The 12,697-nt window shown below is 42.2% G+C and overlaps 5 protein-coding genes across 11 annotated transcripts in view; 2 read left to right on the top strand and 3 right to left on the bottom strand.

Annotated features, from left to right (window-relative positions):
- Positions 1-12,697, top strand: part of golga4 (golgin A4) — a 153,445-nt gene that overhangs the window by 22,701 nt on the left and 118,047 nt on the right. The gene's annotated exons all lie outside the window — the stretch shown is intronic.
- LOC110982604 (uncharacterized) lies at positions 7-1,840 on the top strand. Its single transcript, XM_022241150.2, has 2 exons — positions 7-1,317; positions 1,607-1,840. Exons 1-2 carry the CDS (start codon positions 294-296, stop codon positions 1,729-1,731), a joined length of 1,149 nt encoding a protein of 382 aa, XP_022096842.2. The 5' UTR covers positions 7-293; the 3' UTR covers positions 1,732-1,840.
- On the bottom strand, positions 3,677-4,786 carry LOC110982607 (melatonin receptor type 1C-like). Its single transcript, XM_022241154.2, has one exon. The coding sequence runs from the start codon at positions 4,784-4,786 to the stop codon at positions 3,686-3,688; it is 1,101 nt and encodes a 366-aa protein (XP_022096846.2). The 3' UTR covers positions 3,677-3,685.
- On the bottom strand, positions 6,505-8,113 carry LOC110982608 (rhodopsin, GQ-coupled-like). The gene has a single exon (XM_087147844.1). It carries the CDS (start codon positions 8,050-8,052, stop codon positions 6,973-6,975), a length of 1,080 nt encoding a protein of 359 aa, XP_087003970.1. The 5' UTR covers positions 8,053-8,113; the 3' UTR covers positions 6,505-6,972.
- LOC110982557 (melanopsin-B-like) lies at positions 9,273-12,666 on the bottom strand. Its single transcript, XM_087147843.1, has 3 exons — positions 11,436-12,666; positions 9,657-9,871; positions 9,273-9,538 (listed from the first exon to the last, which is right to left on the bottom strand). Exons 1-2 carry the CDS (start codon positions 12,445-12,447, stop codon positions 9,867-9,869), a joined length of 1,017 nt encoding a protein of 338 aa, XP_087003969.1. The 5' UTR covers positions 12,448-12,666; the 3' UTR covers positions 9,273-9,538; positions 9,657-9,866.

The following is a 12,697-nucleotide window of genomic DNA, read 5'->3' as shown; positions in this document are numbered from 1 at the left end:
TTGTACTCAGAGCGTAGAATCATACCAGGGAGACACAGGGAACAAGAATAATTCGCGACCTTTGGCCGAGAGAAACAGTGATGTTTTTCTCGTAACATGTGACACGACTGTGAACTGCTAGCAATGACGCGTGACATTCTGTTGTTTAGGCCTACTATCGCTTTCCATATAACTTGTTTCGGTTCCATATTGTGACTTTATTGGTTATGACCATGATCTGTTTGGAAAAGTAATTGCCTTTTGTAGTTTTGATTATTCCAATGCTTGGTTAATGTGTTTTTGTTGCACTACCCATGGCAGAAAACATGGGAAGCCCTGTTGAAATTGCTATAGATGTGCATATAATGAAGAAGAAAGAAGACATAAGACTGGAAAAAGAACTCATTACCAGGACAATCACTGCCATTTCAAACTTCGGAAAACGTGGCGTTATCAAAATGAAAAACTTACAACGTCATGGATGGACAAAAAAGAGGGGACATGAAAAGGTAACGTCGGGGCACCTGGACCAATGGAAAAAGATCGTTGATCAGGAAGTGGAGAAATTGCAACTCGAAGGCAGTGTACATGAATTCTGCTCCCAACCATGCGACTCGGAATACCTTTATTGCCACGTGATGCCAGCGCCTCGGCCAATCACATTTGATTATAACCTTCACGTTGTATCTACTTGCAGCAACGACGCGAGAAAAGTTAGCAGTTTTGATGAAGCAGAGGGTTGTTTGACACGCGAAAGAAAATCAGTGATCCAGGCTCTACCCACTGCAGGCCTGCAAACAAACAACAATGCCCAAGTTCATGCCACCACCCCAACCTTAAAGACTGTCCACTTTAAACTTGTCAGTGTTTTACAGGAAAACGAACAATCCTCTCTCGACGAAGAAAAAATGACGATAATGCTAGGGGATGAACTTCCAAAGCTTATGAGTGCTCTTGCAAACGCCGACGGCGGTGACATCCTAATCGAAGATGGTGATGGCATATTGAAGTTAGCGGACGGGGAGGTGTCTGAGAAAGATCAAGACATCATCACGCGATGTCTTACGGACTTCTTCAGTCGTAAGATATGGGGAAGGAGGAGAATTGCACCCAAAAGAGGAGACCATTGGGAAGTCGTTTTTCCAATTGTAGGTCCAGACAGGGTAGTCTTCACTGTCAGGGTGGACGCTTTTTATGGCGGCGTCTTTGAGAAGGAGCCGGTGGCCTATACGTTAAAGAACGAAGGAAAGACAAGTAAGGAAGATTATGGCGCATACGAAATTGCACAAATGGACTTTGAGGACTGGTGTAACGCTGTGTTGAAGCGGCATACTGAAGGTACATCGAATTTATGTTTCTGTTGGATAAATAAATTTATGCTGATAGCCTAAAACGGCAATTTATGCTAGTTGCCTTTTGTAATAATAAAACCAAAGTATTGCTGAACATTTCTTAGTTCACAATTTGCAATTTTTTTTAATTCAAGGGAGTTGAGTGTCAAATTTTGTCGCGAATCGCTCACGTACACACCCGCGTTAATAATGTCTACAATACTCGCTTGTTATATTTACACCATCAAACGTTCATACTGAATTTAACTTTGTTCCATTTTTATTCACCATTTCAGGAGAGCAGGAAATCCAGGATGCGACCAAGAGGCTCCATAACATCCAAGCACGTGCCTCGAACCCAGTGTGCATGTCTAATGAGATGACGTCATACTTTGATATCACTCAAAATCCCACTAATTAAACATTGTAGTTGGTTTTTGGGATGAATATGTCCTCTGAAAGACCCTTTTTCCCATGTCGATATCTCATTACGCTTGGAAAAGCTACAAAAGAGGTACCTTTTTCGAAAAGTAGATCTTCCCCTTTTTATTTTTGCCCTGTGATCTCCTTTTTCTTACCTCCTTGCTACTACCGAGAGTAAAATATTACTATCGTGTGCGAACAAAAACATTTTTATACAAACACTGCATTACATTTCTACAGAAGCTTTTCCTCGGAATGTAATTTATATATTCTCCATATTTCACCTACGAATTAATTAGTCACTTATTAAAAAACATTGAAAGAGATACCCGGCGTGCTTGAAACCAAAAAAATACAAAATTAGAATTCTTTTGTGTTAAATAGAGATTGGTAAATAGCTAAAAAATCTAATTTCAGCAGTATTGCTACCTCTTCGATTCATACTATTTTCTGGTAATAATCTCTTTTGGAGAAAGGGGGTTGTTGGTTTCACGCAGTTTGATGTTTGGCATCACTGCAAAAGCGTTATGAATCTCACAGCAGGAAACCCGTGAAGCCTAGCGGCGCATGCGCTTGAGGCTGGAACCGGTTGTACCTCCTCACAAGTTTCCACAGTAAGGTTGCCTTGTGACCCGCGGTCAGGGAGGGACAACCCGGAGTGGCATATTTCTGGCTATTTTCCCATTGGGGAACTAGGTTTACATGTTCACCTGGACTTGCCTTTGGATATTTAAGGAGTTTGATGTTAAGAATGGCAAGACATGGTAAATTCAATAATTCAAAAGCCATTCACTTTGAGAGCAAAATTACATAATTCCACCGAATACAAAAGTTAAAGGCACGAAAGATACACGGACTAAAGCCTGTACAACAACAACAAATACAGATTGAGTGGCAAAATGCATCCTTATACACGTAGGCCTGTCTGTTTTTTCGTGCAACACAAGAACAGTCATTTTGCCCGAAATAACGAATTTCTAACCACCTCGAACCTTCCTACCAATTACAATATATTGATGTGATGTTAAGATAATTATTATCCAAGGATTAGGAGTCTTAATGAAATGGTAAAAATTATTTCAGAAACGGTGCAAGTTCATATCACCTTGCTGTTTACAGTGATAACTTTAAAGGATGCAGTAGGGTAGTTTCGTTAATCTCAGTTTCCAGGAGATGAAGATTGAAAATTGAGGACTGGGATAAGATTCATTTGTACGGTTGGAGTACACTGAGAAAATTTAACGTCAAAATGCTCATATCTAGTTTAAACCAAAAGTGGTGTTTCCCAACCACCGATGTTTAGCTCATTGAAACAGCTAAGAATCATTATTGTTTATTATTCCAATACAAAATTACAAGGTTGTTAGATTTGCTTAATGTAGAGTTAATTCAACAGGGAACTTGTTACATTTGTTTTTATCAGCATTCAGATATCTGTAGTTTCATATAGAATTATTACCAAATGATAATAGGACTTAGTCTGAATCATAACCAGAATATTTATTTTATATCGGAGACCAGTCCCCAAATCCATTAAGATAAATAGCAAAGGATTTAATTTTGTGCGACTATTCTACTCGACAATAGCTGATATAAGTTAAATATTAATTCAAATGTACCAGTACAAGTTCACAAATCACACCTCTCACTAAAACACGATAAATTTATTTTCAAAAAAGTGTGAATTCATTATGTACCATCATTTTAGCTGTTCTGCTCGAAATTGAATTATTTGCAGTCCATGTACAAACATCACTAATTTCATTTGATGGACATCACTCTGGGAGTTGGGCGGAAGAGGCCCTGTGCACTGAAAACGTATGTCGTTTAAAGTTTACGACAACCGAAAGGTAGGTTTAACGTGGTCCTTTCTCCATTTGAAACAGTTTGTGCTTTACCAAAACATGCAGCTGTTCATCTTCCCCAGCTTTCCACACAAAATTGGAGTTGTCTCATGCGTGAGTTTGTTCGGTGGTTGCAGAGCTAACTGACTTGAGTTGTTGTTTTGACGTTTCCTTCGTGTCCTGAGTCGATTTTGTCTGCGACGTCTTCCTTACCTTCCTCCTACAGGGCAGCACGCGGGCAAACGCTGCCCTGAAATCCGGGTGTTTTGTCCCGTAGATGATGGGATTGACGCAGCTGTTGGCCATGAGGATCGTGGACGTGGTGGGCAGAATGTTGTCGACCAGGCTGGATGGCAGTGCGACTAGGAGGAAGTAGGGGGAGATGCAGAGTAGGAACACGCACACAACCAGGAACAGGTTCTTGGTCACCGCTATCTGGCGTTTGAGGAGCTGCTGTTGAAATACCCGGTTCCCCGTGCTGGCTTCTCCGGCCCTATCTTGCCTAAGGGTTGATTTCGTTGTTCCCCTCACAAACAGCCAGATTCTCAAATAGCTCGCGAAAAGAATAGCAAATTGCAGGGGGAAATACACGACGACCACCACCATCGAGTACCTAGGCTGGTATGCCCTGTTTGAGCGCCAGGAGCACGAGTGGTAGACTGGGTTGTATCCGAGCTCGCCATAGTCAGAAACAAAGGGGATGATGGCCACAGCGGCAGGGACAAGCCAAGTCAGAACGACCGTCATAGAGAGCTTACAAGGGGTGTACAACTTGCGAAAGACGCTGTGTGTTGCCGTCGTGATGCCTACCAGACGGTTGACAGCGACGCACATCAGGTTGTTCACGCTGCAGCCGACGCACACGAGTATTCCGAAGGCCATGGCTTGGCACACGGCAACGGGAAAGACAAGTTCGCCTTTCAGGAACACCACACTCTGCAGAATCGCGACGATGCACGTCAGGAAATCCGCCGCGGCCAAGTTCACCACGAAGACATTGGTCGTCGTCTGCAGTTTCTTGACCGTCAGGACGGCGAAAACGACGGCCGCATTTCCGAGGAGGCCGATGGATGAGTCGAAGAAAATAATCGCGGAGAGGACCTGGCGTTCGACGGAGGAACGATAGACGCCTGGGTCAGTAGTGGAATTTGGAAATTCGTTGGACATCTCGGATGAGTTAGAGGAGCTAATATTAATCAACCCTTCCATGTTCTCTGGCAGTTTACAGGTGTCAAGTTCTTTATTATATGATTAATTAGACGTATTAAGGCGGGAAAAAGTTGTATGCCAAACTCTTTTAAGTCAAATAATTTCAATGACTGCTGCAATCCACTTCCATTTTTAAAATTTGGAAAATGGTACCTTGCAGTCTCTTCGTTATTGCAGAGGAGCAAGTGTTGAAACAGGTGTCCCTCTAGATCGTAAAGATGATTCTAGCCCAAACCGTATCGTGTGCGGATTTCTCTATAAGCAGTGCCTTTTATACTAGCTTGCCGATCTCGCATGCCAAATTGCAACTGATGCTTAATGGCACGGGGACTGATGACTACCCAGTTCATTATCTCGTTCCTATCGAGGCCATTATAACCCTCATCAATGTCAAATGCAATTACCTACAGGGATGAGCGCATCATAAGCGAAAGGCACGGTGCCGCTGGAAGAGACCCTTGTATTTGTCCACTTCAAAAACAATTCCGAACAAAATTGTCCGCACGCGTCCACTTAGCGGGTGCACGGCCTCACCTGCTTTCATACAATTAATTGTCATGGACATCAGTAGAAAAGAAAATAGAAACAAGAATGGAAATCTTATGAAGCCACGTTTGCCCTGGCTCAGGTATGCAACCTCATCCATCAAATGCCATCATAAAGATAACTTGTTAAATGACTTCAATGGCAGCCCCTTTTAAAGGCTACTGTTACACAGTTATTAAGATATCAATTAAGCGGAGCTGGCCGGAGTGGAGGCGTTCGGCTGTCCGTGAATCCATCACTTAAATTTCTCATAGCACAGGAAACCTCAATGCTTGTGGTGCCAGTCCTTTTAAAATGCCCTTGAATGAAAGGGTACGATTGGGTAATTTGATAGGTTGTGAAACTACGCATTAGTGAAAAGTTGAAAGGTTTGCTGGACTTATTACTCATGACTTCGTCTCTGCGTGAGTGGATATGTAGGCTACCTGCTTGAATGCATGTGCATTTATGTAGAGTTTGACAATAACTGTGGTTCATTTATTTTCTGTAGGTGTGTTTTTACAACCTGCCTCATAAAACAGTTGCCTTGCAAACTTCGGATAGTTCGTTTCAGAAATTTAACCGTATTTGACCATTGCAAATTGGCACTTTGGCGAGGTCACCCATTGTCAATTCGCAATTGCCTTTTTTATTCACCATAACCGTTCATTGGTGGAAATATTTCTGACTTCTTCACTTATTAACGTATTGTTGTAATTGGAGAATTCCAATAATGTCATTGAGTTGATCGAACTTTGCTCTCAAATGTGGCCTTTTATATTTTGGTTCCTTCAACTTCAGCTTCGCTAAGGTGTAGACATACGTTTTACTTTTTTCGCACTTTTATGGCTTATTTGCTCTGGTAACATGTTACTTGCTGAGGGAGTATTTTCCAAACGTAGCACAGATCGGTGGAATTGGACAGCAGATTGCATTGGTTGGCGGTCAGTTGGCACAGCCCACTGTCGATAAGTGGCTGAGACAGACAGACAAGCGCTTGGTCGGCTTCTGTTTTGTGCTTGTTTGTTTACCTGATCGATAATTTTGCTTAATTGCTTCCATTTTCGAAGCGATTTCATCGTACTGAAAACGACACCCATCTTCTCAATCACACAAAGCAAATCTGTGTCATTTTTTCTTCAATCAACCAGTCGTGTGTCATGTCAATAGTTTATTAACCTTTTCACGCTTACCACACCGTCCGAATTATTTAAATCATCTACTGCTTATGTGCTTTCAGGTTAATTTGTGGTACCGATTTAATGAAGTGTCTCTTACAAATTGTCCGTGTTTTACTCCGATGCCAAAGATAACAGTTCATTGCTCAAAAAATTGCAGGAATGTTTGTACGTAGAGTGCATTAAATATAAACAATAAGTTAAACTATTAAACTAGTTAAACTAAAAAACTTCACTCTAAGCGCCTGTGTTCGAAAGAAAAAGAAAATCATATAGCTAAAAGTCCCATTTTCATAAACCCGAAATACTTATTTTCCTGTTATAACATTCCTGTACTAGTGATGCATTTGGTGAACAGTGCACTGCAGTGGGTGCGAATTTCAATAATGGAATATTATTAAAAGAGAAAGTAATTTTCATCTTCAAAATACAATAGGATATTATGTTGAAAAGTAAACAACCAGACAGTTGAACACAAAAATGTTACACCATCTGCTGAGACATATTTGCAGCGATGGTTCGAGTGTCAGAGCGATTCTGTCCCGATAAAGCTGTCACCTTTGGACCCAGGTGATGCCTCTTCCGTCGGTAGCACAAGATGTAAGCAAATGCCATCCTGAAATCTGGGTGTTTGGTCCCGTAGATGATAGGATTGAGTGAACTGTTGGTCATGAGGATTGCCGCTGCGTAGGACAGAAGACTCCTGATGACGGGGATCGGTAGTCCAATCGTTGCGAAGTACGGGATCATGCAGAGGAGGAAGACGCAAACCACCAGGAAGAGATTCTTGGTCACTGCCACCTGACGCCTCCAGAGCTGTCGTTGAATTGCCTGCGAGCCCGACCCGATTGTGTCTCCGGAGCTGCTCAGTCTCAACATCGATTGAGTCTTCTTCCTCACGTACACGTAAATCTTCAAGTAGCTTGCAAAGAGGATGGTGAATTGCAAGGGGAAGAACATTATGGCAATAAGCTTTGCGTAAGTCAGATCGTAGGACGTTTTGGATTCCCAAGTACAGGATTTGTAGACGTTGTTGAAGCCGTACTCGGCGTGATCGGTGAAGAGCGGGATGGTGGCCACGGCTATGGGCACACACCACGACACGGAGATCATTAAAAAGAGTTTGAAGGGGGTGTAAAGCTTGTGGTACATCGCCATGGTGGTGATGCGAACTAGTCGGTTGACGGCGATGCAGGCAAGGGTGTTGATGCTGCACCCAATGCAGGTGACCAGACAAAACGCAACCAGCTTGCACGACCAAGGCGGGATGACCAACTCGTCGTGCAAGACTGTCAGGGCTTGCAGGGGAGACACGGTACACGTCAAGACGTCAGCCACAGCCAGGTTCAGAACGAACACATTGGTTCTAGTCTGCAGTCTCTTGAATGACAATATGGCGGTAATGACGGCCAGGTTTCCAAAGAAACCAACGGCCCCCGCCACAAATCCGAACCCAGACAAGATTTGGCGTTCCAAGTAGGCTGAGTAGATAGATTTCACGCCATCGGAAGAATTGGCGCTAGTGACGCCATAGGTTTCATTGAGAACAGCCGAGAAATCCATGTTTCAAATGTAAGGAAAATCTCCACTGACTTTTGCTTGCATCTGATGAGCCCTTCCAGTTGCCTGTAGCATACTCTAGATTGTACGGTATTGTCATTACCTTTTTATCATTTTCCTAATTATAGGGGTATGGCATTGTTCTACCTGCCCTCATAAATTCCAATTACTTTGTTGAAATTCTCGGTAATGTGAATTGATAGGCAGGATAAATGCAGGTTATATCAGACTGTGCTATTGAAATTGGTTGCGATTCGGGACTTTTTTTGGCTGAGATTAAGAAAACGCGCCCCATTTCACGATGACCCTTGAAATTCCCGGTTATTCACCAGGTGAATTACCGGGAACACAAAACTTCCTAGTGATTATTGACATATTTCACCAACCATCGCCTGCGCGTTATAGTGCGAAGGAGTTGTCCGTCTAAGCGACATTATTTCAGATGCTGCGTATGTAGGTTACATCGCGTCGTGTACTCTGCAGGTCCTCAAAAAACTAATTTTAAAACGACAGAAACTTTTAATGTCGGTCTTAATATGTCATTGTAGAATTAGTTAGAAAACATTCTGTTTCTTTTGACTGTGATGAATTATAATGGTGGGTTTTGGTATGTCGTCACTGCTGTTGCTCCCTACTGTTATTATGGTGTCATACCTGCATGTTTCTTCTAGTTGGTGCAGTGTAAATGGAAACAATCAACAGTCGTTGGTACAAATCAGCCTGAGCATGGTTTCTATTGACATCCAGTGTTTATTCATGTTCACATGGCGAACCATGAAGGAAACGGGAAAAGGTAATTTTTGGTAAAGTTGGCACTGATGGCAAGTAATAAACTAATGTTTCATAAAACTTTCATAAACTAACATACCATAATAGTCTGCCTCTTCAGAAACTCCCCCACTCCCCCCCCAAGATGTAGATTTTGAGCCGGAGGGGTTAGAGAAAAGAAATTAATGTGTTTACAGAGATGTGACAATAACAAATATTGATTTTTTCAAGGTTCAAATATTTGAATATTACCATGATTATTAAATGTTTTCTCCTGCCTTTGCACACTGTCAGACACTTTCCCCATATTCTTTTGGTGCCCTGTTTGACTCCATGGCGACAAATTTCATTGCACAATCTGTATGAGATGTGCCCAACAGAGCAAGCATATAGGCCTATGTGCTGAGTTGGTCAATCTTTGTTTATACGTGCACTTTCTTATGGTGCCCATTGGGGCGTACGGTCCACCGAGCACCGCTGGAGAGCACACACGTTAACAAAGTACATGTACAGAGGGCGTCAGCATATCCAATGTGGGGGCGCTGTTGACATTTTTGCAGTATCTCTAATGAGGTAACGAATTGCACACTGATGTTGAGCAAACTTGTATCAGTAGTGTTGAAAGGGTTAATGCAGAAAAAAGGAATATTTCTTGAATGACTTATGATGTCCATGAGACAGGATCAGTCTTCCATGATACTTTGCAGACATGCTGTATACACTGTTAAAAAGAAATAAAACCGTACAATATTTCCTGTGAAATGTATAATGTATGGTCACCTTAATATAAAGGGCAGATTAACGGAATTTTCAGCGGGAAAAGGTTAACCAACGCTTACCTTGCCGTTCAGCCTACGGGTGATCGTTGACAACCGTGGGTGTCGGGCAGTTTTCTACATATTCTGGGCTGCTTCTTACATTTAATACCAGAATCTTACAGCTTTCAGATCTTTCCTGCTACCCTTTGGGGTGGGTCGACCGCTCGCCTGCACTGAAGTCCCTCTGCCCCTCAATTTGAAATACGAGGATGTGGAATGGCTTCATGGCTTTTAAACTGCGACCAAACATCAAAAAAACATCCTCAAGAAAAGGTCCTCCAAGGAAATAGCACCATTTCTTTTATAGAAGCCGCGAAAACCGTGCTCTGGAAATAACAATTGTAAAGCTTATTATGACGAAGTGAACGAAAATGGTAACCCCGATTAAACCAAAATGCGCTTTCAAAGTACTCTTAAATTAGGGCAACGATTTAGAGACCTTTGAAAGCCAGCTACTTTGTGTTTTTTCTTCTCAATCAAGACTCCTTTTATTCCAGTGCTTAGTTAACACAAGAATTACATCACCACACCAAAAAAATGAAATCAAAACAAAGAGTTGAACAGAAATTAGAGATACGATTTCAGTACACTGTCTTGAATATGAAATATTATTGAATCACTGAACTATTTACAAATAAACAACTTCAACAAAAACTTTGAAAAGGAACTGTGAAAAGGAACTGTGGAAAGGACACTATATATAGTTAAACTCTAGACACGTAGTTGTTTGTTTTCGTCAATATGACAGAGTACGTTATTCCAAGAAGTGCCAGGCTTGTTAGAGCCCATATGCCTTTCAGTTGTTTTTAGATTGGCATTCAGATCATTTTGTTTACACACAATTTTCACTTAATGGATTCAGAGATATGTTGGAAAAGCAAGGAAGGAATAATAATGGGAACAAAGAAGTCTGTAAGGAGAAGACCCCAAAGAACGTGCATAATAAGAAACTTGACTAACATGTCAATATGATAAACCGTTTTAACACGAAACAAAAGGAAAATCCAAAAAAGCCAAAGTGGAGAAACTGGCAGTGTCTATATCCAAGACTACTGTGAAGTGAAATCCAAAACGCAGTCCTTTTTATCCAGTGATCGTCCAACTCGAGTCTGGAATAATGAAAGATTCATGTTATTCGTAGTAGAGGATACGTATTATCATTTCGTGAACATTGTCGTCACGTGGAGGCCATACCGTTTTCATTAATTAATCTCCTTAATCTAAAGTGTCTCTGCATTTTGTATGTAAATGACCAAGTGCTCTCAATCCCCAGGGATTTTGGCATGTACATAGTCCATTTTATGCTGTCACTCTACTTGTGAAATTAAATTCGTTTACTGCTTACATAATTGGCTTTCGTCCCAACATTTTATAGATGTTGGGATTTTCAGCGTGATATTTGTATCGTCTTGTTCTTTTTACCAGGCGTATCTCTTAAGAACGCAGTCGGTCGTTGGGTGCTATAAAGTGATTCTGTACGCTGACATTCCACTGGGACCCTCCCCCTTTTCATCCCCCAGTTTTTTTTAGAATTTAGCGTTACATTGAAAGGTTGTTTCAAGGCAAATGAAAGCATTTTATGGCAAATGAGCATTTGAACACGTTTCTTCACACTACGAACTGCTGGTGGCGTTTTTGTTCCCATTTCTATCTTTACTTCGGCTGTTTACCTAAAGGGGGGTGTGCTAGAATAAAATACCCCCAAAGTATTTAAGATGCAGTTGACACTTTAAATCGCCCCAGCTAAAACGGGAACATGTTTGTTATCAGGAGTGGTCTCGACTCTGGAGTGACCCTGACCTGAAGATGGTACCGTGTTCTTGGTTCGGCTCTTACTGTTCTTCCAACAGTGCACTTTGGACACAAACACCGCACGAAAATCTGGATGTCGTGTCGCGTAGATGATTGGATTGACGGAGCTGTTGATCATGAGGATCGTGGACGTGTACGTCAAGACGCTTCTCGTTACTTCGGCGGGTAATCCTTGCATGAGGAAGTACGGACTCAAACAAAAGAAGAAAACGCACACCACCAGAAACAGGTTTTTAGTGACTGCCACCTGACGATTCCAGATTTGCCTTTGAAGTGCGTCATTTCCCCTGTTGGTTTGTCCAGAGCCGTCAAGATAGAGTGTTGATCGAGATGTCTTTCTCACGTAGAGGAAGATTCGCAAGTAGCTTGTGAAGAGGATAAAAAATTGCACGGGAAAAAACGCAACAGCAAGGAGCATTGCGTATATGAAAGTGTAAGATTTGTTTGATTGCCAGGCACATGAGTTGTAGATTGTGTTGTAGCCATATTCTGCGTAATCGAACAAGAGGGGAAGTATTGCAACAGTCATGGGCACAAACCATGTCAAGGCAACCATTATGGTCAGTTTACCAGGAGTGTAGAGCCTACGGTACATGCTGTCTGCTTTGGTTGTAATGCCAACAAGACGATTGACTGCGATACAGGCCAGGCAGTTGATACTGCATCCAATGCAGGTGATGAGGCAAAACGCAACCAGCTTGCATAACCAAGACGGGATGATGAGCTCGTCGTGCAAGACGGTCAGGGCTTGCAAGGGAGACACGGTACACGTCAAGACATCGGCCACTGCCAGGTTCAGAACAAACACGTTGGTTGTAGTCTGCAGTTTCTTGACTGCAAGAATGGCACAAATGACTGCTAGGTTTCCAAAGAAACCAACAAATGAAGCAACGAAAGTTGCCGCCGAGTTGATCTGACGCTCGGCGTACGTTCTGTAAATTGACTCATTTGTCTCGCCTCCCAAGGTATTGTTGCCATTGGAAATACTGAGAGCATCCATGTTTGAAATTGATAACCAATTAAGGAGCAGTGCTGATATCGTTCTTGGGATTTCGGTACCATCTGTTTCTCGCCCACAGTCGTGGCACAGCGCTGTTTTTCTGCGGGTCTGCTATTTCTTTGCAGCTATCGATCCCCGTGGTCAAGTTTGATAGTAGATTTATTACATGTAATACATATTATCTGGTTTTCCCGCCCTTTTACCAAATTCTCTGCGTGATCACCTCAAAATTCCGTACCCGCATCTTTGA

The sequence above is a fragment of the Acanthaster planci genome, linkage group LG17 (assembly GCF_054643075.1).
Source record: "Acanthaster planci isolate LZ-2023a linkage group LG17, COTS_SCS, whole genome shotgun sequence".
NCBI lineage: Eukaryota > Metazoa > Echinodermata > Asteroidea > Valvatida > Acanthasteridae > Acanthaster > Acanthaster planci.
The sequence above is the reverse complement of the archived record's forward strand: the minus strand, read 5'-3'. Positions and strand labels throughout refer to the sequence as shown.

Coding starts and splice junctions, on each gene's coding strand:
- LOC110982604 (XM_022241150.2), top strand. CDS start 294: ATGGCAGAAAACATGGGAAGCCCTGTTGAAATTGCTATAGATGTGCAT. Junction 1,318..1,606: donor GTTGAAGCGGCATACTGAAG/GTACATCGAATT, acceptor TCACCATTTCAG/GAGAGCAGGAAATCCAGGAT.
- LOC110982607 (XM_022241154.2), bottom strand. CDS start 4,786: ATGGAAGGGTTGATTAATATTAGCTCCTCTAACTCATCCGAGATGTCC.
- LOC110982608 (XM_087147844.1), bottom strand. CDS start 8,052: ATGGATTTCTCGGCTGTTCTCAATGAAACCTATGGCGTCACTAGCGCC.
- LOC110982557 (XM_087147843.1), bottom strand. CDS start 12,447: ATGGATGCTCTCAGTATTTCCAATGGCAACAATACCTTGGGAGGCGAG.